At 40.7% G+C, this 26,631-nt stretch overlaps 1 protein-coding gene across 2 annotated transcripts in view; it reads right to left on the bottom strand.

The window, feature by feature from the left end:
• LOC106746320 (regulating synaptic membrane exocytosis protein 1) overlaps positions 1-26,631 on the bottom strand; it is a 138,911-nt gene that overhangs the window by 24,122 nt on the left and 88,158 nt on the right. For both annotated transcript variants that reach the window (XM_014622822.1, XM_014622823.1), the window contains exons 12-15: positions 21,599-21,723; positions 10,319-10,431; positions 10,119-10,183; positions 8,697-8,755 (exon numbers count right to left, since the gene is read on the bottom strand). In XM_014622822.1, the coding sequence (XP_014478308.1) occupies positions 8,697-8,755; positions 10,119-10,183; positions 10,319-10,431; positions 21,599-21,723 (362 nt within the window). The remainder of the gene's footprint in view (positions 1-8,696; positions 8,756-10,118; positions 10,184-10,318; positions 10,432-21,598; positions 21,724-26,631) is intronic.

Below are 26,631 nucleotides of genomic sequence, written 5' to 3'. Positions count from 1 at the left end.
GAACCTCTTTAGTTTTCCCGCCGTTTCTCCTTTCCATTTATTTCTCGGCTTTGAGACCGTTTTGAGCCTCGCCGTGAGTTCGAGATAAATCTTCTCGAGATAATCTGGAACGGTGCCGGGTGGCATCTTCGCAAGGAAGAATTGAAAACTGGATTGCATTTTTGCTAAACGCTCTTATTGTTGAATTATGGGAATTAAATATAATTTTCTAGACAGTACAAATGGCGGCTTTTGAATTCTTGTATATTTTTATCCGTTTTATCGAATATCTAACAGTTTCAAAAATCATTTCATGTAATAATCGAATACATGAAAAAACACATATAAGTAGAAAAAAATTAAAATAAATGAGCGAGAAGAGGGGAAGAACTAAATTTAATAATGTTTGCATTTTACGTACCAAATTGTTTAATTCGACGGGAACGCTTCAAATTTGAAAATTTCCAAATTATGAACGTAACGAGACAAGTTAATTGTAACATCCGATTAGAAGGCGTAATATCCGAATTTTGTAATTGTTCGTTGACAAGTTGATTGTGATGCCTGATTAAAATTGTTATAATGAACATGCTCAATACATCCGATATTAATACGCTCGATATTAATATAGATTAAATTAAATTCGCTCGACACCGTTCCGTTCCTCTCGACCCATCGAAAATCGCGGGATATGGAGCCAAAGTGAGAGATTTGATACGAGTGTCTCGCGACGGATCGCTTCCAGGCGATTTTAGTCCGCGAGAGTGGTTTAGTGCCGCGCGAGCTTAACAACGAAGCAGAGAAAGGAGAACAGCAACGACACAACTCGCCCCAACTGACACTTTCGTTTTCGCGTTGCGCGTTTTAATTATTCGTTATTATTCTGTTTTTCTTTTTTTTTCTTTTTTCTTTTATTTTTTTGAAACTCGTTCTCGGTGCATGCGCGTCATACGGCGCGTCTTGCCTCTCTCACGTGAAACGAAAAATGAAAAGCGTGACATTCGTTCTCTCTCACGAAAGCGACGGGCACGCTCGTGTTGCCTTTTTTTCCTGCCACCGCGTACGTCACGTCCTGCGAAGGATTCTGAAGGGATGTGCACGCTATTATCGCGGATTGTCGCCGATTTTATCGCTTTAAAGTACCCCGCGAGAGAGCTCAAAGACAACACAAAAACGAGTTCTTTGCGTCTTAACGTGACTTTAATTATTAAGCTCTTTCCGTCTTGTTACAAAGCGCCAATTACGCAAACAAACATTTTTTCATGTATGTTTTGTAACTCGCTTTGTGAGCTTCAAGCCCGTTTATACAAGGTATACGATGTACAAAATCAGCGAATATTCGCCGCAAAAGTAGAGCTTGTGCTGAGCAATCGACACTTGTTAACTCTAAAAGTAGGTTATATATACTAGTATTAATAGTTATAAAATTTATATCTCCGACGATACTTTCACAAGTAGATGTACTAATTATCGTCGTTTAATAAACCATACATAGATCATAGATTTTTTTACATTGCGATTTAATAAAGTTTATAATTCTTGCCTCTCGTTAAGCTAGCAAAACTCTGACTGATGTTATCTGTCGCTGGAGGCGTTGGAATTCACGTACGATTGCACATATTGCATATGCAGGGGATGAAATGTATCGATTTTTGCGAGCGCCAGCTCTACAAACTATTAAGTGGTAATGCACGTGTTAGAGAGTAGTCCGACTACATTTGTCTTTTTCCCCTTAAAAATCCAGCACCGACGAGACGTACGTGAAGCGCGAAGGAGAGTTTCGATGTACAACACGTGAATTTGTGTTTCCTGATGTAATAAAAACGCACACGCTCGTTGAACTAGTCCGATCATCGGTGAACTCTGTCGATTCTTCAAAAGATATTATTAGTTGACATGTTTTTTGTTCGGATATACGCTGTGCCCTGCACACAAATTTCTCCAAATGATTTTCAGTCAGTTTCCAAATTTCATATTTTTGTATCTTTCACGCCGGATATAAATTTTATTTATTATTTATTGATATTTATTGTGCTAAAGTTGAGACTTTGTTAATTTGTGTTACAGATTTGTCACAGCCATCGAAGAAGATCGAGGGGTCACTAGTAGATTAATCGAGACAGAGAATCGTTGCTGGTTTACGATGTCGAGTGATAGTGAGTATTCGTGTGTTATTTATTGCCGGATTATTCTTGTGCGAATTTTTCTGTCGCGCAGCATGGAATTTGTCCAATATAAAGGGACAGAATTTTTTTTTTACACTTAATATTCTCTCTGATATGACGAATAAATTCTTTTTCAATTATTCGAAATTGTTAATCGGGAAAAGTAATTTAAAAATAGGTTAATCGTGATAAAGAATTTTATAATCAGTTGTAAAATTTAAATGTAAGAAATAATAAGAGTTAGTTATTTGGAGGTATCTTCCAGAGAAAATTTCTTTCGCTTGTTTAATTCAACTAGTGTCTAGCATATAATTATTTATTTATATATCGGTGTTCAAAAGGGGACACTTTTCTCGTAAATAGAGAATTAAAATATTGAACAATCAACAAAGTTCATCGATTTCGGTGCCACACGCACACTCCCGTGGATATTCACATTTGTTTTGGCAAATAATTCAGTGACAAATGCACGCATAGCACAATGTTCCTTCTACAAAATCGAGGTAGAAAGAAGGGTACAAATAGGAAGTTTAGAAATTTACGCCTTAACCGTCAGAAGCGTCTAATTCTACATACGTTAGCGGTCTTATCCTTACTCGATAGTCGTATTTAAAACACATAAGTTCGCCTAAACATACCCAAATCTACGCGGATACCGTTTGATCCTTTAACATTCATAAAGGTAGAAATTTGTAGGTAGATAACATACGGCTTGTTCAAGCGAAGAGCGCGTACATGATTGGATATGAAGCGTAAATTTCGAAAATTATAGAATGCCGTCGATTATTTTGTAGATTATTTTTTGTTTCGATGCGCACCAGAATTCTTAAAAGATTTTACGCTTAACGTAATTTACGAGCGTATACTGTTCAATGAGACATCGATTAAAATCGCGATTGGAAATTACACGTAGAGTATGTGATTTTAGTTAGATGTTAATTGTGTCAGTAATTTGCATTGTATCTTTAATATGCATCATACAGGCACTCTGCGTTGATAAGAACTGCGAGGATCGAGGAATTAATGATTTTCTCCGTTTGCCACCTGAATAAGTTATATAATTAATATATTACCGACTGGAATGAAGAATAAAAATTAAATATAAGGAAAAAATCGTGGAGATAATTGAATATTAAATAATTGTACAATAAATTCATCTTTTCTAAGATTTAATTAGGAGAAGTAACCATTTATAATATTAGGGTAGGACAATAGCCTGTTCGATATTTTTCACTAGTCCTTAAATTCCATTGAATTTGCAGAGTTAATGTAGAGAACCAAAATTTCGATTCGGGAATGCTTCATATCGGACACGCACGTCTCGCACCCGAACAAGCTTTGTATTTTGCGGACGCTTACCGGTCCAGTTGCAAAAAACTTTCTCGTTCGAGATACAGCGATCTTTAACAAAGTCCTAGCTAGTATAGATCAAGTAGTATTTACATAGCCGGTCAAAGTAACCGACGCGATGTGTCGTACGATATGTCCAGGCGAATCCGTGTTGATCGTCACACAGCGAAGTCAAAATCTGAGCGGGCCGATCTCGATCAGGTTTTCTCGAAATTTACGAAATTCGTCTCGGTCGTTTGGGTTTACGATGAGAGAAAAATTAGACGATACGTACGCACACGTTTTGCGTTTATTTTTGCAATTTCACAAGATCGACTGACCCAGTTTTTGACGTAACCGTCGATCACGATTCACTTCGCGGATTCATACACCAGCTGAATATTAACTTTTAATTCGATATACGTATTTTTTATATCAAAACACCCAATCTAAGACTGCGCTAACAGATTCGGTACCTTCCTGCATTCCGCGCTTTACAATCGTCTCGCTCTCCGCAGCTGTACCTAACATATCAAAGCTTCTATGTTTTGAAGCTCGTGTTTAATATCTAGAAACCGTGCGAGTTTCCGCTTCCGCTCGCTCGCCGTCTCGAGGGAAGCAATCGGTTACTCCGGGAATGACCCCCCGCATATTTGAGGAATATCGAAATGTATTGTGTTCGTGGCGATCGCAGTGAGTAAAAATTTTACGCCGTCAAATTTAACAAGTAATCAACTTGGCACACAAAAAGTTCCTTATGTCTCCCGCTGAAATCTAATATTCAATCTGATAAATAATCATGCGCAGCGAAATACGAAGAGGGCGATTGTTCAAAAAATAATTTTATCGTACAATTCGGAAATAAATATCTCATCGCAAATGTTCGCTTTATAGCGATCGTCAGAACTCCGGCATTATTCTAAACGACATTTAAGCAAAAATCCGAAAGCTCTGTGCGCGTCAAAGCTTGAATCACTCGTATTCCTGGATGCTCCTATTTCCCGGCCAGTGTCAAATCTCGATAAAAACGGACGATTCTCATCGAAATTCCTCGGAGGCGACATGAGCAACGTGCTGCTCGCACGGCGGTTCTCTACGATTGATTGTACGAAAGCTTTTCTCTTTCTTCAGACAGAAATAGGTTGCGGTGTGTGTCGCGTGGGTGTCTGTTTCTTCTCCCTGTGCGCGAAATCGACGGACGGAGGTGTTCGTAAGCTCGCAATTAATCGATGCAATTACAGCCGACCGATTCGCGTGTCGCGTTCGATTGCGATAATTAATCGGGAGAGCCGGAATGAACCGGTGACGCATCGGTAAACGATCGAATTAACGGTCGCGCGGAACAACGGTAGAACAGGCTCTAACGCTAATAGATTGAATTAATTCAACGTGCGACAGGTACCGAAAGCGTTTGGAGATTTACGTTAATGGCGTTTGAATTAAAAAAAAAGGGGGGGGGGAGAAGAGAAAGAAAAAAATTTGTCGAAGTCCGGAGCTTCCAATGTTACGGAACAGCGAATCTGTGACGAGAGATATCGATATTGCAATATTTATTCTCTTAATTGGCCCGCGTACGTGGACACGGTCTTTAAACTTTAATTCCGTTCTTCTAGGCTCGGGATTTTACAGGCACAGGTACGAAGTTTTAACAGGTTCAACGCGCCTGAAAATTCGCGCAAAGTCGATCCTGCATATTAATATTTACAATATTCGCCAATTGCGAACAATACGAGAATCTATAATTGTACGTAACATTTTGGAAAGGGAGGAGTAACGAGATATAAAATTCGCATTTTTTAAACGTTACAAAGCACATCTCTTTTTGCGACTTTTCATTAAGGGATCGACTTACTGGACTCCTCTGAATTCCTTGGTTTTCCCGAATGCTCCTGGGAATGCTTCTGGAGCACGAAGTGCGAAACACCTCCGCGAATGCGTCGAAGAGACGAAGCGGCGTACACCGTAACGCGCATTTCTGCTAATGATTGTACGAGTGCTGTATGGCCTAAGAGGAGTCGTATACGACTTTCTAATCAATTTAAGTTGCTCTCAGGTCGCGTCGACGACAAGTCCTACGATCGATATCAGCCGATAGAAACCAGTGCTTTCGGTGATGATCGAAACATTCGTTAGACTTTGATATTATTCAAATACTCAATGATGGTAATCAACGTAAGACTCTAGATAAATGCGAGTGAATACAGGTCAACATCGATATTATTCCCATTTGCTTTCGTATATATTTTTACATTACAGTTATCTCTCTCCGTCCATGTAAGATCCGTGTTTTTATAAAAGGGTGTTCTTAATCTTTGTACAAACATCGCGTAATCGTACGATGCGATGAACATTAGTCCTCAGCGATACGCGCGAATATTCCGGAGATATTACTGTAAATCCGCGAATATGTTGCGAGGGGAACTTTAAACGGGCCGACATGTAATATTCAACGCACGGATATGACTCGATAATTGCGACATTCATGTAGCGTATTTTCCGAAAATATCTCCAGCGTACTTTTCTTGGGGGTATTCGGGCGGCTAGGAGCGCGCCGCTATCGATTGGAAAATACCTGTGCATACCAATGGCATCGTACGTCACGCAGCATCGGAACGCTCGGTCAGCCTGTTATCGGATATTCACGGCACCGATTGAACCCGCAAATCGCGAGCGATGTTTCGTTTCAACCAACTACCGAATATCTCGTCCTCAAACCTCATTCGATGAGTACACTACAAATTCAAGTGTGTAATTTTACATGTAGTCAGTTTTTACGCCTTTGTACACGTGTTAATACTATGATTTTATATACATAAATGCGTAAAAATTACACACTTGGATTTGTCGTCTAATTTTTACACACTTGTGTATGTAAAATTGTAATTTTTACACATTTATATGTGTAAAATTACACTAGTAACACGTGTAAATTACAAAAGGTGACTACACAAAGCGTGTAAAATTATACACTTGGATTTAAGTGCACCCGACTTGAAATTTTAGTTACACTACATTAAGGGCTGGTTGTTTCATCTTTGGATAAATTTGTGGAACGCTCTTTAGATCCATTAAATTGATAAGAATAATTAAATTTATTCGAATAAGTTTATCCGAAAATGGAACAATCGGCCCTAAATATTCAAAGGTCTTCCATTGTGCTCCTTTGATGCTACAAATGGAAAATTATTTCCGTTTTTCCCATTTGAAGACTTAGTGTAGAACTAAGTGGACTTAATTTAGGACCCAAATTTCGACTCAATTTGAGAAAGTTTCACGGCTGTTGGCCGAAACAGTCCCGTTTAATGACTCGTCTTTGCTGAGATTCTCGCGCCCGATTAGATACCCATCGGGGTATATTCCGCTGGCTGAAATCACGGCGGCAATAAATAAACGCGGCAAAATGCGGGCGAACAAAAATAAAAGCAATTAGCAATAAATCCTGGTGCCTGACGTAAACATACGCGCAGGTGGGCGGCCAACGATACACACCGTGAAGCTATTCTTTTCCGTGCAATTTTCGTAAAAGAGCAAAGGGCATATTTCAATAACGAAATCTCGATCGCTGCGTATCGAAAACGTACGGCGGCGAGAATAAAATATCTTCTGGACGATTGTGGTTGCTCGCCCCTGGAATGTTTTGAGACTCCATGTGTAATCGATACAGCATAATTTATTCACAAGTCTGTCGCATATACTCGCGAAATTTCGCTTCTCTCTTTTGGACCGATATGTTAGTAAACGCGATGAAAGACCTCGTTATTTCTCGTGAAATTTCGAAAGTTACGACTGTAACCGCGGGGACAAAGAGGAAATCTCGCTCGCCACGAGTGCTAAAGTCGCGTCGACGTAAATCGTCGCTACAAAGACCGAGAACTATCTTCGTTAGACATCACTGGATTCTCCCTCGCGATCTTTCGTATCCTCCTAAAGTTATCTAATTCTCGGAAAACACCCTAGAGAATAAAACTCCTGGATAATCCTCGTTATCTTTGTTCCTCTCGGGACAGACCTATCTTCTGCTATTGATGCGATCTTCGCGATTTCTAGTCGGCCGCGAACGATATGCTCTCGCGAGAAACTCGTCGGCTCGTTATATCGACGTGTTACATTTGGTGTATTTACAGCCGCCGCGGAGTGTCCGCTCGCGGTCAGTAAAAATGCGCGATTTAATTGTGCCGCGCCGTGTCTAAGTCGCCGGATAAAAGTGGTCTTCACGTGTCGAGAATAATGCCCTGTACGTCGGAGCGAGCATTCTCAACTTTTGTCAGCTCTTTTTAAGCACCCGGATAAGATTGCCTTTTAAAAGCCGAGGGCTACATTTTCGGAGGCTCTTATCGACGGCTCGAAGGGGTTAAACGACGCGAGCGAAACTTCCGAATGTAAATGAAAAATTAGATTAGCTCACGTTAATTAACAGCGTGCGATTAAAGCCCGAGACTACCGTTTACTCGATTTTCGCGAGAGTTCGCGGCAAGGTAAATATTAAATCAATTCACAACCGATCGGTGAACGATTTTACAGAGCAATTTACGCACAGACGTACGTTTGCATAGAGATAGCTGTATGAATCATGATTTTGTGCATTATTGTAAGAAGCAAAACGACAGCTGCGAGGAATCTGAGTGACGAAAACGAACGATCGGATAATATGTCGGAGACGTGAATCAGTCTTCAGTCCGCGGAACGCCCTTTCGGATCAAAATTGTACATGACGCCCGCGGGCGTTCCGATCGCGACAGCTCTTTCTACAAACCGCGTGCGTGACATTTGCGACACGCTTTGGCACACGTAGCTCGCTCACTTTAACTGATTTGCACATTGACGCTAAAAGCCGCGGTCTCACGCACTCGTTTCCATACGTCACGTCTGCACATCCGTCGTGTTTACAATGTGTGTACAATCGATTCGTGTATACGCGCGGCTATAGTGTATTACATGTAATACTATGTACAAAAGCAAAGAGACGGACGCGAGAGGACGCCGTTTTATTCCTTTCTTCTTCGACTGCTCCCCTGCGCTCTTCTCTTTCTTTTTTTTTTTTTTCCGTTACGCTCTTATCCGCGGTCTAAGCGTGCTTATCCCCGAGTCTGCGTATGCATCGTGTACATTGTGTAGGAATGAGAGAAAGACAGACAGAGAGAGAGAGAGAGAGAAAAAGAGAGAGAGAGAGAGAGAGAGAGAGAGACGGTCATGTGTAGGTGTTAATTTATGAACTCGTTATACCGGCGTCTTTGGCAGTTTCCTGCGCGTTGGCGACGAGGGCGCCTTCTCCGTTTCGGTTTCTGCAAAAAGATATTTCAAGATGCATCGTACCGCTCAATTCACTTGTCCTCGTCGGACGTTTTTTTTCTTTTTCTTTTCTTTTTTCCACGGCGACTACGGATGATGACGGGTTTAGGGCGTTCGCCGAGACTCCCTGACCTCGTGTGAGCGTAAACTCGTGTGGATGTTGAAAGCGTTCTGTTGAGGCTTATTTAATTTAATTCGGATGTACACAATGGTAGGGTAAAAGTCTGTTAGGTTGACTCTGTTACCGACAGAATCCAATTTTTTCATAAATTATAAAAAGTAAGGTGAATATTGAAATATTTGAAGATGAACTTGAGACAAATACAAGATCCGACTATTAATACGGACCTTGGTAACTGAGGCTCGGTAATACTCTCATTGTACTTTTTAGAAGATCCGGTAATTTAACAACAGTTAACAACAGTTTTTTCGAATAATAAGAGAAAAAGATGGAGACTTGGAATCTTCCATCGAGCGATTTTTAACGGCGACTTATTTATGGACGGATCATGCGATACGTGGTATTTAATTCGCGGATGCACGAGTGTACACGGGATCGTGTACGAATTTAGCGGCATAATCGAACGGATATTCAGGGATACGTTCGTCTTGCGAATATTTTTGAGATCGTGCGAAACCATGTCAGCGGTCAGAGAACCATTTTCGTCCTCGCGACGTCCTGGAATACCGGGGAACATTTATCCGCTATATAAAGCCATCGCGTACAACTCGGAGGCATTTATTTCGAGGGACGTCGGCCTATATACGAAGTACATGCCACCTTTTAGGCTTTTTCTCTTTTCTCTATGACGACCCACTTTCGCGGTGACCAATCTTCACCGCTGACCTCGACCCTCGTCGGATCAACCGAAAATGTGCGGACCGTCAGTGTTTTATATTTCATTACAACGTGCGTTATCATGTTACAAACGGCCGGCCGAGGACACGTGCGCTTTATTCGGCTCGGACGCGAGTAAATTCTCCTTTTTTTTTTTCACCGGAGCACCACCCACAACATATAAAAATACGCACGAAATCACATTGGGGGCGCGAAAAAATCAATAAGCGGATTCACGATAGCCGATTTACGAGAATCGTATAATGAAATTTTGGCTCGCGCATTAACTTTTACTTGGAAATCCCGCGAGGGAGGGATACATCGCTTTTGTACATCGAAGATCAATCGCAAGCAGTGGATATTCCAATACGAATGGACGCGATCGGGAGATTGTTCCGATAAATAGAATTCCTGTAGGTTTGAATCGTGGAAAAACGTGAGGCTCGAGCACAATAAACGTACTGTGTGTGTGTGTGTGTGTGTATATATTCCGGAAAATTCCGTATGCCGGTACTCACCCATCAAAAGGCCCAAATTCGTCGGTGCTTTGCCGGACTGCGGATCATCCAGCAGATCCCCGGTGCTGCTTTGCGCGCGTGTAAATCAGTCGGCGGGAAACACCATGAGGCGAACACACACAAGAAGTATCGATTTGCGGTTAGGTCTATTCGCGATCGTCTCAATATAACACTATTATCATGTGCCGACGTTGACTTACATATCGGTCGTGTGCTCCACCACCAATTCGGCCACATCGTCAGTCCGCTCGATTATCTGCTGTACCTCCTCGAAGCTCCGATCGATCAGAGACACGCCGGACCACTCCAATACCTGCACACACAACCGTTTCAGACGCACATTGCACATTATTTGGTTAGCCGTACTTTGTGCGTGGGTTTACTCAAACAGTATTTAACATAGGGGTGTCAGATACAACCCGCGTGATCCTTACGGCGAAAATAAATGCAGCAGGTTGCACAGCTAACTATCCTCATTTTTGTCACACGATTTATCCATGTAATTCATCGTATGTCATTTAGCAAATGAATTCCCATCGAGAATGTTTCAAACGGAATATAAACAATGGTACGCACGGAGAAAAATAATTTGCTGGCAAATTTTATGCAACAAAATCTTATTAAGAGTACTAATTGCCCATTCGCTGGATATATTTTGCTGAATATCTAAATTATTTCGCTGTCAGAATAAATGAGTAAATATAAGAAACAAATTATTTTATTCCAGCACCAATCAGCATTTTTCTCCGTGTGCAGTAGCAATGATATAGTTTTACTACAATAACAAAATTATTTTTTTTCGTGTAGGAAAGCAGAAATTTTTCTTGCAATGAAAATTATTCATCATCGTCAGCTCGCAAGTCTCTCAGTCAGAGAGATCACACAAACGATCAATTCGCGCGACGGACGCATAGCGACATATTCAGCTCACGTTATTTTCACGGTTATTGTACATTTGATATTCTCATGCGCGATATCTCTACTGCTGCACGTAAGAACGCGCGGGATATCTCGAGATCGCAATTTTCGGACGCGACGACGCCTCGGGATATCGCNGGGGGGGGGGGGGGGAAGGGAGCGACGTGGCAGAGGAATTCCCGGGAGTTCTAGACGTCGAGGTCGGCGACGGCGGCGGTGAAATTAATGTCAAGACGCGTCGAGGCGAGGGAGGCACACCGGATTGCAATCGGTCGTAAAGTACCGGTCCCGCCGGCTCTTTAAGTACTTTAATTACTCGAGCTGATTGCCGGCGGGGAAACGAAGGCGCCCGACGAGGGGTAAGCTGGCAAACTTTCGGACGGGGTGAGCACGCCGTGCTAATCCTCGAGACCAGGCCTCAGCTAGGGAGACATACCTCAGGATTAAGGTGCCGTCTGTCTTAACTCGGATAGGTGCTATTTATCGCGCGCACGTTCAAAAGCGTGAAAATGCGTTAAACACTCTAAACCGGCCGAATCGCGTCCGGTTGAATTCGAGTAATTTCCAGATATTTCGGATTGATTAAACGCGCTTGACAACACCCGCTATGCACATTGTCATTCACGCATCGCGTTACGCCTCGCTTCGCGCTGTTCCCATTTACTTAACGCTCGGCAAGGTGTCACGCATCAATTAATGAGAATCGAATTAAATGTCCGATCAGGTGGACGTAAGAGAGAAATATATCGTGATTATTACTAAACAGCGGAAAACTCATCCCTGTGAAAGCGTGAGTGCGAAATATTGCGTGCGAGCCGAGTCAACGTTCCCGTCGTGTTGGCAAAGCGTTTACGGGAAAAGGAAAGACAGCACGCGCGAAATCCAGGAAGAAATGTAATTTCGAATTCCACGGCACTTGATGAAACGTAAATGTAGCACAGTAATCGCACGCGGCGCGTTGAGACGTCCCGGTGTTCGAGTTTTTCTTCCTGGATTAAGGAATGCCCGCGATGAGAAACTTTGCGTCTACGCGGAAATGTTTGTTCGAGCGGGAAGCGAAAAGGTGTTTTCAACTTTCCGCAGATGTCGAACGCATTTCTTGAGTGCCTCTCCTTCTCTCTCTTTCTCTCATCTTTCCTAGACTTCCGGCTATGATAAAAAGGAGTTTGCGTAAGGGAAGAAGGGAACGATTTCGGACGAGCTGTGTGATAATGTAGAGTTTTCTCTTTATTCGATTCTTTTTGTGTTGCCACAAAAGCTTTTTCGTTCCTTGTTATAGATTTCGCAGTAGCTTCCCTGTATTTGGTGTCCATTTCTCGACGGTATATTCAAGGCATTTTCCGGCATTTGTTAGACTCAACAATATATTTCATGTCAAATTTTTCATCTGACATCAACCCTGCAAATTTTCTCGCATTTGAATAGAGGATGTCGACGTGTAACACTATACAGACTGTTATCCTTTGATGCTACAAATGATTAATTGCTTTTTTCTTTATATTTCGATATAAAGAAGGACCTATTTCAGAATTATTTAATATTCGTGTGTTTCTGTATTTAATCCTTGTTTTTGATTAAAAAAAATAATGTATTAAACTAACGTCGCATGATTTATGCTTCTTGATACACTACATTTGCATGAAATGAAATCGTGCAACTCTAGCTTTAATTATGTAACTGCTTCTCTTCTGTTGAAGTTTTTCCAGCTCGACGGAATTTGTAGAATTAACGTTGAAGGAAAATCTCGACTCTGCACGGTAAAGAAGTTTAGTTGAATTTACAAGACAGTAAACGAACTAAACGCGTTTTGACTGAAGGAAACAGAATTTCTAGTTATAAGAATTTGAGTCATAAGAATCAGAAATTCTGTTTTCTTCAACCAGAACACGTTTTGTTCGTTTACTATCTGGTAAATTCAATTAAACTTGTTTTCCGTGTGGATCCGTTATTTCTAAGATGTTCAGGTTGCTCCATAAAAGATATGTAATCGTGACGTTTAGCGTTATTTCGCGTTCCGCGTTTCAGTAAATTCCTCCAGCGATCCGGGATTTTTCGTATTCCCTCCAAATCTCTCCGGTTAACGAAATCAGTTACTTTTCCGGCCTCCTCGATTCTTTGCAGTCATTTCTCTCGTTTTGATCATTGAACCTTTTTTAAGTCTCGATCCGAAGCGGGTCACGCGCTATTACGCGCGCACAATTTTCTATCTCGATGCTTCAGAACGAGCTTTTCAACTTTCACGTTACATTGTGCGTATCCTCGTGGTGGTTTCTTTTTCTCTCCCTCGTTGCCGAGCCCTTATAGAGGGAAAATCGTCGTGGCCACGCCGGTAACTGGATGCAGGAAATGACGCGTACGCGAGCGATCAGGTTGCCGTTTCCTGATCCTTCTTTCATTGTGCGACGTATCGTAGCGTGCGATCAGTCAGAAAATAAATCCAATGCGCATTCGCGGTCAGGCGAAGGATATTCATGGGACACCGGCGGCAGCACAATGGCCGCCGAAGTTTAACTAAAAATGCGCCGCGCGGTTTTGAAAAGCCGATCGAACTCCATGACGCGACGAGAGCTATTGGAGCGAAAATTCGCGACACTACATCTGCGGGATGCGGGATGACCGTGTCGATCGAGATATCAAGAGGAAAAAAGTGTCACTGTTTATTACGAAAATTATAAAACAATCGTGCTCTCGCAAACGACTCGCGCTCATCCCTATCGCAGTTAGTTTTTGTAACGTGATAACACGTTTACGCGTAAAAAATTCACGTTGTATTTTTTACATCACGTCTACATATATTGAATTCTTCATTGAAATCAACAAACGCTCCAACGCCGGTATTTATAGTCAGATTTTGTATTTAAGACCGTCTTAAATTCATCCTCGGATTTTTCGTAGCCGATGAAATGAACCGTACAACAATCCGAAGATAAACTTAGGATGGTCTTATATACAGGATATCTTAGAATCACGGGGACAAACTTCGTATTGGCGTGGAATGAATTGAGATGAACAAAATTGTCCTGTACCATTTTGCAAAGAATACGCAAAATCTTGAGTTATTAATTATTGAAAATGATGAAGCTTCTTTAATTCTTCTTCTTTAATTAATAACTCCAAATTTTGTGTGTTATTTGCAAAATTGTACAGGATTTTTTGTTTATCTCAATCAGAGACACTTTGTATAAGATCTGACTTTGAATATTGGCCCAAGAAGCCTCTCCGTGATGTTGTTCTCAGAAGACGATGTCTTATTTCGCATAAAACAACAATTTCTACATAGTGAAATATAATTGTTAGTGAATTATTTTGAATTCCGTTAAACTGCGCCTATACAATAAATGGTCGTAAGATAAAATATTCCGTGTCGAATTTTCCTTCCCTACCTGCCTTTTAATCTAGCCTTATCGCGTTACTTATTTACGATACACGAGCGTTCCGTATTTCGTCCCATTCAGAAACATTATTTAAAATAAGCGACCCCATTGCGACCGTTTCAGCCTTCTAGAAACGCCTCTCCTTAGTTTCGCGTCGTCTCGAAAATTTACAGCATGCTATCCGTCCCTCCCGCCGTCCCCGGAAGCGTCCTTCTCCCGAGTAACGCGGTTGGGAGCGTCGCGTTTTTCCCAAATATTTTTCGCGACAATGACACGGAAAAGCGATGCGTTTGAACGACACGGCGATAACGCGCGAAGCGAGATTAATGTGAGTTCGCGTGAAATTTCCGCCGGGTAAAGGAAATATCGTGATGCGACAGACACGAACGAGGCGTGAGGATTTTAGCAGGTCGGTCGGAAATAAAATTTCGGAAATTACGCTGCCAACGTTTTCGCAGGCGAGCGCTAAAATTAATGGAGCGCGAGCATACATGCCCACACGGCAAATGTGAGATTTAACGGGATATTTCGCGGGAAAACGCGTTAGGTAGAGCGCGAAAAATGCGTGCGTTTAATAAGTTTCGTATTTTATATAGTTTATTCGAGAAATGTTGTATGTTTTCTGATTAAAAGTCCTTCGTTCAAAATCGCGGCCAGCTGTTCGTCCCATCCGATTAATGCGGAATAAAAAGCTGATGGAGTACGTTTTAAAATAATAACGAGAGAAATTTCGGACACGGTATTTACGGGACGTACGTGCTGCAGAATATTCATACGGAATATATTAGTCTTGCCGGGCGAAAGCGTGATAAGTGCTTTTTAGCGTTTTGTCCTTGCCATGTGTCGACTATGTTCATTCGTGTCGCTCATTGTTAGAATCTTGTAATGACGAATATTATAAATATCATGTACCCGATACTTCTATTGAAAATAGTATGCAATGGTTATTCTTGAGGATGTGTTTGTTATACCGGAGGATCCGGGTCGAGCAAAGTTAGCTTAAAGGTACAGACACCCGTCTTTAACCCTTTAGTCCTTTGTGGCCGAGAGTTGGAATGTAGTAGCCAGAATAACTCAAAGTGCAACCGCAAAGGACTAACCCGCTTGTAACTACGCGCAATGTACGTTAAACCGAATCCCTAAATTTAACTTGCAGTACTATATTTTTCTGTTCTAGATTTAGATCGGGGAGAATGTGACCGACTCTGAGTTTGCGGTATTTCGGTGAGTAAAAGAGATCAAGATAAAGGTGGTGGGTTTGTCTATTCAAATTTTGCGAATATCATTGCGATTTACATTGTACGTAGGTTTTTGCATGTTGGGGCTTTTTTGTATGCTATTTGGTAAATTTGGAAAGCGCTGAGATCTCCCGTTTTCGGTTCCTTACATTTACGCGTCCGTGATTACGTCTTTGGAGAAATATGATTTTCGTTAAATTATATTTGCACAGAGATACTTCTCTCTCCAAAAGTAAATATTACAGAGATGTCGCGGAGTAATTTGCGTACAGAGTCGTGGATTGCGCAATCCGCAGTTGGTGTTTCGTTCGCGTTCGGTAATTATTTAGTTGGTAGATTCTACGGCTTTTATTATCACTTGATATTATCACTTTTATTATCCACTGATTCTCATTTCCTGATTCTCATTGCAAATAAATGTGTATAATGAACTGATATTATAACTCGTTACGAATAGAGTTCAATAAAGTTAATGTTCAATAAATTTAATATTGTCGCATTTATCGTCCGTTCTAAAAATCGGTATTCGTGCGAAACGAAAACTTCGTTTGTTGACAAAGATCATTTCCTGCGAAAACGGGGTGTTTTCTTTCTTTTACGCGATCTCACTTGACGGACATTCTTGTTTACACGCGGTTGGCGACTAACAAGTGTATCCACAAAGTACTGGAATTTATCGTGGCTGCGTGAAAATTATTGCGTCGTGAGGACGTATAGGGAAATGCATCCAGCGTAGGACGACGGCTGAATGGATGCGGGACGATACAGTCCAGGATGTCGAGAAACGTGGGGATAGACGTCCATAGATTTCGTCGTAAAGTGATGAACATTGCATATCAACACTTAAAGAGTGACACGTAATAGAGTATACGTAGAATATAATGACGTAAATCGCATTGATTTTAAAACGAAAAAAGTAAGAACTGTCATACGTATGTCCGCTGATATACGAACTTCAAATTATAAACACTCGCGCGTATAATATGCTCGAATAAAATTTAATATGTCCGAATTATATATGAAAATAATTATTATCCGATTATTCGAGCCCACATATGCGGATTATTCGGATAATCCGGATTTTAATATTAAAAGAATTCAATTCGTATACATTGGCGTACACATTGAATTGAAATTTAATTAAATTCATACATACTGGTTTAACATGTGTATGAATTAAGAAGTTTCGCATTTTTATCATTTTTATGTTTTACTGATATTTACACACGAAAAGAACAGCAGGATCCTTTGCGAAACACTTACTAAATTAAAAGGTAATAACCAAGTAATAACTTAATCTAGCTATATCCTAATGCCCTCTTCTTAGAGATCTTTACATTTTATTCATTCACGATTTTTATTGATTATTAACCATTTCTACTTGGGGTATTTTTTAATTTCGTTTGATTTCCGTAGGATCGAGATGCACATTGCTCAAATTAATCATATTGAAGGAATTGTTTTGTTGAATAAAAATATCTGTTTAAAGAATTGTAAAAGCGACCTCCTTTAATTGTTTTGAGCAGCATATGAGATATTTTCAAAGTACTTCACTGATATATTTTATTTTACAATTGCATCATTTTTTCCAACTATCGATTCTCATTTTTCTCAATCATTTGTATGTTAGCAATGCGTAAATAATGAAGAACTTTGCATTTTTCTCTATATAATATTATTACATATATTTTTATTATCCATACCATATTTGTATGTTAGTATATAGACTATCTTTATTAGTTATCTACTTTCCGCTTATCATCCGGTATCTTACAGACAATTTGAGAATGAAACGCACGTATCGCGGGTAAAGTATCGGTCGTTCAAAGTATTTGTCGTTAGTGGAAGTTTCTCATACGGTTTATTGGGTCACGTCGCAGGTTAACGGCGTACTGACCACGTTGACGTTAAATTTCATTTCCGACGTAAGCTGCGCGACGGCGACGTTCACGTGACGTCACGACAAACATTGTCAGAACACGGTGGAACTGGATTTACCGTTCGATCGACTCGACGTCAAACTTTATTGTAATTAATTACCGCGTGGGCGATCGTCCATTAACCGCGAGCGTATGTACGCGGTGCGCCCTCGTAATTCGCCTCGGTAATGCGGCGCGAGATACGGGAGGAAGGGTGGATTATAACGAGATCATTCTCGATATGACGCAAGACGTACGCGGTGTATCGATCGTGAAGAGAAAAACAATTTGGCGTTGATTCCGACTTTTAATTGAGGAACTGAATACGATACTGAATAGCGTCATTTATAAAATAACGGCACGGAACTTTAATTATCCTCAGAATTTAACGAGTACGTGGCGTAGAAAGGAAAAGATAAGTTCGCGACTCTACACGCGTATAGGAGACACACGCTTCTCTTTCTTAAATTTCCCGAAATTCGATTTCCTGCGACGTTCGGAATCCTTCGATAAATACTATTTACGAGGCGGATAGCGGCGGGTGGTCTCGCGCGACGGAGCCTTTCCTTTCTCGTCCTCCTTTCTTTACAGATCTCGTTACTCTCTTTCCGCGCAATAATGTAAGATCTACAGATTACTTCGTAGAACTCGTGCCCATAAGTTTCGGTTGAATTAAAAGCATCAATACGTAAACTTTAAATTTACCGATAGTTGTAAAAACATTTGGTGATTTTCGGACATTCCGAGGCACGTTTTTTGGCGTTCTCATCGAATGACGTTTCTCGGATTCGGACAAGTTTGAGCGAATGGAAAAAATATATCTGTTTCATCGTTAAATCGAAAATTGTCCGGTCACGTTGTAAAATATAGGCTCGTACGTGTGACGATAAATATCCGAGAGGTGGGAAAACAAACTTAATCTCGCGTATCGAGTGAAGGGAGGCAAAGTTTTTTGCCAAGATTCATATCGCGTTTCTGTTTTAAATGGACGGTTATTACATAGAGCCAGTCATAAATCACGCCTTTGTTTTGCGTGTTCATCAATTTGAGCGAAAATAATTTAAGCATTCCGTAACGTGTTCTTTTTTTTCACGAACGTGCTATAATTACAAAACACGTACAAGAATATAATTATATCTGCGTTAACGCGGCATATAAAGTTTCTCTTCGATACTAAAGATATTAATATAATATTAATAACTAAACATAATATTAATAATAGTTGGTATTAGATAATTGGACTGAATAAATATGTGTTAAGAAGGATTAGAATTAATTACTTCGAAATGTTCGGGATATTTGTGGATACGTGTACATCTGTGCATACCGGTTCGTGTATTTGCCTATTAAACTATCTTCTAATTGAACCATAATATTACTCGTGCTAATGACAACGGATCCAGTAAAGATGGGCGGGCATCCAGCACGCGACAGTCGTTCTCCTGAACGAAGAGGGAATCGATCGTTGCGCGGCCGAAACAGTAGAAACAGACAGAGCATAACCGGCCAAGTTATACCTAGATTCTAGTACTCGGGCTGTCTGTTCCAGAGCTCGACAGCTGAATTGGTTGTTGCGCGTCGTCATCCGAGCGAATGCTGCCATCAGGCTCGCCCGCTCCGATTTTACATGCGTCGCGACATAAGCGGATTAAACAAAGCGTTACTCGATTCGCGAGGTGCACAAAAGCGCGCGGATTTTCGTTCCGTGAGCAACAAGTACATCACGCCTGTCATGCTATTCGCATCTTCCGTTCGTGTCGTGGGATTCGGGACATGGAAGCTTTTCTAATTCCGCGTCGATATTCGGAACGCGAAAGAGGGAAGGTGAAAGGTCAGAGTTGAGCAACTTTTATTCAAATTGAATGAAAAATAAATCTTGGAAATTTTAGTCGTGCATTACGGGGAAATTTTTATTCTTATTCGTGTCATAGATTATATAAATGTAATTTTAGTCATTAATATTATTTGCATTCGTTGCACGTGTTACTTGTTCATACATTGAAAATATTAATAAATCGACACAATGTGTTCGGTTATTAACACAGGATATTCATTATTTTGACTTAAATTTGATTTATAATAGTAACATTTGATATTTATTAAATTGACATATTTATGTCAAATTAGCACAAAGAAATTTTAACATTTGAATGTAAAATTTTTAATTGTGTAGTAAAGAAATACATTCCTTTCTCCTCGTTCTAATCATAAATGCACGCAGAAAATGTTCATTGCCTTAAAAAATTTACGTATATTTGAAAAGTTATTCATGAATGACATTTATTTTATTCACGAGAAAAATTTATTCTGCCAAATTTATTCATACCTTCATTTTAATCAAGATTCATTCGAATAATGCCACACATTCTGGACGGAAACGCATCGTTCTTCCGGAAATGTGATCTTCCCGAACGATATCCGATCGTTCTATATTAAACATCGTTGCGCATGTGAGAGAGAGAGAGAGAGAGAGAGAGAGAGAGTTCCGTCGTTAAGCGACCATCAGGGACTTTTTATGGAAATGTAATGACGGAAAACAGGGACTAGAACATTGCAGGTCCGATCGATTGATCATCTAGGTCGACCCTTTGTGCGCGATAACACTCATGGAGGAGATAGAGAGCCCAAAGGGCTACATTTCCCGTCTTTTTGCATGCTCTTCGGCTTGACGTTTGAATGATATTTCCTTATTGACATATACGCACCAACGCGTTGAACTGTTTTTAACCCATTCACGCTCAGAAATTTGCGTTTTGCCCGTCATCTATGCAACGCATAAAAACAACGCATCAGAATATAAACGGATTAAATTTATGTTCATTCTTTGCAATTCGACAGTCGATTTCGATTTTGACTTAGAAAGCAACTAATATTGAGAAGAAGTAAATAGCACCTATAAAAATAAAATAATATAATATTCTTGGTCTTTTATTTTCTTTTACATATATCTTTTTGATTTTATCTTTTACTAATCTTTTACACGTGTTATATTTTTTTATTTTGCTATTTTTAATTAATTCTTTTATATGTGATATTTTTTATTCATATTCTGGCGATCGTTGCCATTGGGGGCTTAACGATATATCATACAAAAGCAACTTATATTAATCCATTTATGCAGAAATTTGTATTTCGTCGCAAGTTTCGCGTTGCGTAAACGTAACAGTGAGCATGAATGGCTTAATAATCGAGGCGTCGAGAAAGCTCTGTGGATTTGAGCCTGCTTACGTAACAAAATTGATCGTGAATTAATGCATGATGAGCTTTTAATGCGCAGTTGGTGTGCGACGCGAAGTAAAATTCGTTGATTCAAAAGCGATCGCGTAAGCGAGCGGAAAGTGGCCCGTTCCGCAAGCGTGCGCTTGTCAAGTTACTCAATTAGAATCAATGCATCGGTGGCTGTCGATATTTTCGCGTATTAGCCGTTTACAATAATGCCCGATGGGTAACGATAAACGTCAGCGGGAAAATATTTTCTTTTCCGCGCGATATTCGGTCGGTAGCTTATGTTGAACATTACGTTGCACGGCGACGGCGGTTCATATTTTACAGATATACGAATTTTTAAATGGAGAGGAAACGAAACCCACAAACGTTACCAGCGATATTCTGTACCGGAGTGATCGTACTTTAAAAATGCAAAACGGATTACATGACGGCGCCGAGCGGAGCTGAAAGGTTAACATTACAATCGCGCCGTAGCGGACAGACGTCTGATCGACAGGCTATGTCAATAACACCGTTCGACAAAATTGGACTTCTTGAAAAAATAATGAAGAACTCGCGGTTTCCAACGATCGAAAGTTAGCGTATGCTAATCGATCAAACGAAACTTTCTTTTACAAAAGTTACTTATCACGAAAATAATAACATATGAGCTGAGTGTTAATTAAGTGACATTGAGACCTTAATTAAAACTCTGGCAGAAGAAAAAGTAGCGGATTGCGTGCAGCTCGCGAGCTGCGGGTTGGTCAGATCTGTTCTATTAATGGTGATATTTCGATAATTAAGTTTTAGACGTGCACACTCACCTTGTCGCCTTGCTGTAAGCCGGCTTTCTCTGCGGGGCCGCCCGGCACGGTCCAAACGATACACGCGAAGGTGCGTCCGTCCGATCCAGTCTTACCACCCACCACCCTCATGCCGAATCCGCGCGCTGTAACAAAGGAGAGCCACGATGAATGAAATATGTACGCGGCGAGAGAGATCGCGATACAGCACGTCGCAATTTTCGTGGATATTTTCGTGGGTAGAAATTACGTCGCAGAACGAAAGGGCCGTGCACGTGTCGTTTTGAAAGGGACGCAGTCACATTTCGCAGCGAACGTAACCCCCCACGCATTTTCCTTCCGCAACGTGGATTTATTGTACGCGTACGCGAGGGAGAGCTGAAAGTCGGGGCGCGGACTCTAGGAAAATAATTAACGCCCACGCTCGTGCTGTAAATGCAAGCGGCAATTGCGCCGATTGTTAAGGTAACAATATCGCGTTGTTAGTGAACGTAACACGCGAGCGCGGCTGAAGTTTGTAATTTACCGTTATCCGATTGTCGATGTTCCTTTCTCGTCACGATCCAGCAAAACGCAACATTCGGAAAACGATCGATTTCAGGAGATGCCGAAGTGTATAAGATCATCTGTATTGTTTAATGTATCGTTAAATCTCTATGGATAGTTTTTCGCGCTCAATTTTTCTAGATATATCCATAGATGGATCTAGAAGTTCTTTTTCCGAAACGAATGTGATTTCCGACGTTAATTCGTGCAATCTTGTCCGAGTGCTACGAGTAAAGAATATAACGTTGTTTTCGTGTGAATGCATTACAAGCGCAAGGACGATTGGTAAAATTAACCAACTTTTACCCCCGGAATCGCAAGTAAAAACGGTATATTTTTTGGACTTTAATTTTTGGACTACTGAATCTGATTCTGACCTTTAAACAATTTTAATTTTTATGTATTTCAACATTTTTACACATCGCTTTTACTCGCCACTCCAGGGGCCAAAATCGGCCTTCATCATTTTACCCATCATTCTTTAGAAACAAATAAATTTAGAATCTGTAATTTTTAGTTACTTCATCCGACGAGAGCATGTTTCCGCGTGTTTGCACCTTAAATCCAGCCACGTTGACGGCGGAATTACTCAATGTCGCGTTCAGCGATTAAACGACGGAAATATGGCGTAACCAATCCAACCCTGAGCTATCGGTTCTAAGAATTTTGCAACATCTGGATGAATTCTCGTGCCATTAGCCGTGCGAATTCGATGAATATCCCCGTTATTGCCGGGTATGTCCATCGATCCTTTGCAGATTCCACCGGGTTCTAATGGACGAGAACTCGCGTGACGTGTCTGCGCGAAAGCCTTGGGAATTACTTGGCGAAGAGGGGACGAGATCTCGTTTTACCCTTCGTCCGATCTTACGCGTCTCGTGCGCGAATGTGAATCTATTTATTCGCGAATAAATCTGCATATTATACTTGCGTTTCTAACGCGTTCGAGTTGATCGAGAGATTGATAGAAATTATTAATGTCGGAAAAGATGTCACGTGATCGAGAAATCTGCTAGCGAAAACGTGCAGGAAAGTTTACTCGTTCCGCGCTATTTGCGCGAACAACGCGACTTCGTCCAAGTTTTAACGAGCCGAAGGGATACAACGGCGCCGGCGGGGTAAAACGGAGAGATTTGCCGATAATGGTGCATAACGTTCGTAATTCCGTAGACTCCCCATCGTGGACGAGGATAAAAAATTGCCAGGTTCGACTCCCCGCAGTTTCACGAGTATCCAGTACGCCATTCTCCCTATTTTCTCACCGAAAAGACCATTTTACGCGCGACTTTAAGGCAATTCGCCGTTAGCAATTATTCCTTATGGACGAACTCTCCGGAATAAAAAAACTATATATGTGGGAAGTCAATTTTCTTTTGTTTTGGGAAAATATTTTACAAATTATATTCTCTCATTTCGGGCACAGAGTTGAATTATTTCGGGCAATAATTACTTAAGAATAAGTCATTTGATTATTTAGAATTATAATTTAGAAAGATAATTATTTAGAATAAAGTATTAAATTATATCTGAAGAATTGTCAGTCTTATTTCAAAAAAAGGATAGTCAACAGAAGAGCTTTAATTAGCTATGCCATTAAAAGTGTAATATCAGTACGAGGTAATCGCGAAATACGACGTTGTATAATTGTTGTTTCTAAGCTACATTAATGGAAACGTATTACGGAGGAAGTATTTAAGGTTGGAAGCAAATTTCAATGAAAGTAGAATGAATGCAAGCACCCTGATCCATCTCGCGCATTTCGTTGTACTTTAGCGAGCGAGAGTAACGTCTCTCTCGACGATCTTCGCGCTCATCTTATCTCGGGGTCGTGTCACGGAACGACGTGGGCGTAACGTAAAGGTCGCAGTAAGAGGTGCGATCGAAAGGGCAACGGATGGTCGAGGGAAATATCAGAGTTATAGTTTGGCGTACTACCGACAAGCGGCGTGATGGACTCGAGATGTAATCTACACATCTTTGCTTTGAAAATCGATTTTTTGCTTACTTATTATTTATCATACTTATATCAGAATAAAAATGTGCATCTTTGAAGAATCATCTTGAATAGATTTGGCTATTTTTTAAACTAATTATGAAAGCGTAGACTTCTCCGGCTCTTTTAAGGAGAGAGATTCGAAAACTCATCGCTATGTACGAGCCTCCCCTTTCGCATCGTTTCTCGTGCTTTGCATATCGCGTGGCCGCGTCGTAGTCAACATCTTCGCGTTCGACGCTCCCGGGCGTTCGTGGTCAGCCGCATGCGCCGTCGGTAATAGTATTGTCTTCGTATTAGCATGAGAAATCCGAAACGCGCGAGGAGGACCACTTAATTAAGTGTTATCGTACTAGTCTCGCGTAATTTCGTTCTGATGTGTACGAATTAATCTGGCTGTTGCGTCTAATCCTGCCTTTCGCTGCCCGTTCGCATGTTAAGAGGCGGACGATTCACGACGGATGTCTGTCGTTAAACGTCAACTATTGTGAGCGGCTCGCCGAAATCTTCGGACCAATAGCGTGACGATGAAATGAGGGAATGTTTCAGAAATAATAAAAGTCCGCGTATTAAAACAAAGAACTGGGAAATTTAGAAAGTCGGAGCCAAAACGCGAGTGCGCAAAAATTCAATAGCTATCTAACCATGATTCGATTTAATTCAAAACATCGAACGGAAAAAGTTGAAAAATTTGGAGCAATTTGTGAGGCTATTTTTGCCGTGTTCGTGCGAAAATCTCATAAAACACCAAACCATCGCGTCCTCAGCAATAGCTTGGAAGGATCTCGTGCTCTAGATTAATCGAGTTAAAAACTCACCTCGGCGTTTCGTGGCCGTCAGCCAACCAGAACTTTGATGCAATTTCGACAGTCTAACTTATTAAATATCAATCCTATCGAGCCGAACTGTCGTCCATTTCGGAACGTTCCATTCAGTCGGTCGATGTGCAGCCGCGTTTACACAAACGCAACGTTAACGAGATACAACCGTGGATGCGTCATGCCGTTTAATTGATCAACGTCATCGAGCGCATCGGGATTATCTGCTGATACTCTGACGAACTGATCAAGGAGTATCTCGTTTGCGTCGTAATGTCAAGGCCGGCTCGAGAATAATCCGATCCGATTAGAGGTTTCGCTCGCGTGTCGTGATAATTATCAATAATTATCGACTGTGATTAGTTATTATTTGCGAGCGCACGAACTTTGCTTGTCGTCTCCCTTTATCATCACGGGATTGTTTAGTTAGCTAACATTCGTATGTTTTTCATTATGTCGATGATTGACGATGTTTGATAGTCCACGAAAAATGCGTTTCTTAAAATTATAATCAAGTATTTTTATTGATTACAATTTTTTTTTACACTCTTACAAGTCTAATTAGAAATGTAATGAGAAGATATTTAAATATATCTCGAAGTTTCTTTTATAAAAATTCTCGCGATTACGCGTAAAGAAGATATCGCCGAACGCGCTTTCGCTATGGTCTGCGAAACGAAAAGGAATACAATAAACGTTCGAGAACGACATAGCTAATTAAAGCTCGCACCAGTGCTCAACAATTTGCAAGAAGCGCGGTCTAATTACGAGCAGCACGCAGGTTACATAATTATAGGCTACGTGCCGCTCATTTACACGTGTTGCTCCACGTTCGCGATAACAAGGTTAATTCAGAATTGTATTACCGCCGTCGAACTGTTCCTACACGTATAAAATTAATAAGTTACAATTAAATCATAATCAGTTTTTCCGTTCGGTTAGCATCAACACCGCTGCAAACTGCAACGTACGACATAATACGCTTTGCATTACCTTTTAAATTATATAATTACACAGAAATAAAGATGATTGTATTTAACATGATACGTGCTTTCTCACACAAATATATTAATTTTCCAAATACTCGTCGCAAATTCTTCGCAAATTTTAATCCCGTAAAACATTCGTCAGTAGAATCTACTATAATTTATTTTCGAAAAGATCGGATTGTTGACCGCCGCGTTATTGAACGCGAATTGTAATTAACTTACACGGGGCAAGGCCTGAGCATCTCGCTGGTTAGTGAGGTTGAAAAAGAAGCGTGGGATGGGCACAAAATAATTCCAGGCGGGATCAGCGATAATGGAAAATGCGTCTGCTCGCGGCCACAATGGCGTACCTGTTGCGGACAGTTCAGAGGCGCAACCCCTCTCTGCGGAACCCGACAATTCTCTCGTTTCTTCTACCCTCTCTTTATCCCAGTCATTTAGCGTCTTGCCAACTTCGTGAAATTTATGAATATTCGCTATTCCAAAGCAGTTTCGTGGGACTTGCGGAAACTATCGTGCGGAAGTACGATATTGCATTTCTTTGTTCAAACTTCACAGGGGTTTTAAATTGTGTCGTCGAAAGTATGTTACAGGCCATTTCGAATACTTTAAGTTGAAACAACATATAAATAAATATAGAACAAAATGTCAAATAATTAATATTTTCAGCGTGTTAAAAAATATCACACGAAAATGTTATTTTAATAC

Source organism: Dinoponera quadriceps, unplaced genomic scaffold (genome assembly GCF_001313825.1).
Source record: "Dinoponera quadriceps isolate SergipeBrazil2010 unplaced genomic scaffold, ASM131382v1 scaffold566, whole genome shotgun sequence".
Taxonomy (NCBI): domain Eukaryota; kingdom Metazoa; phylum Arthropoda; class Insecta; order Hymenoptera; family Formicidae; genus Dinoponera; species Dinoponera quadriceps.
The sequence above is the reverse complement of the archived record's forward strand: the minus strand, read 5'-3'. Positions and strand labels throughout refer to the sequence as shown.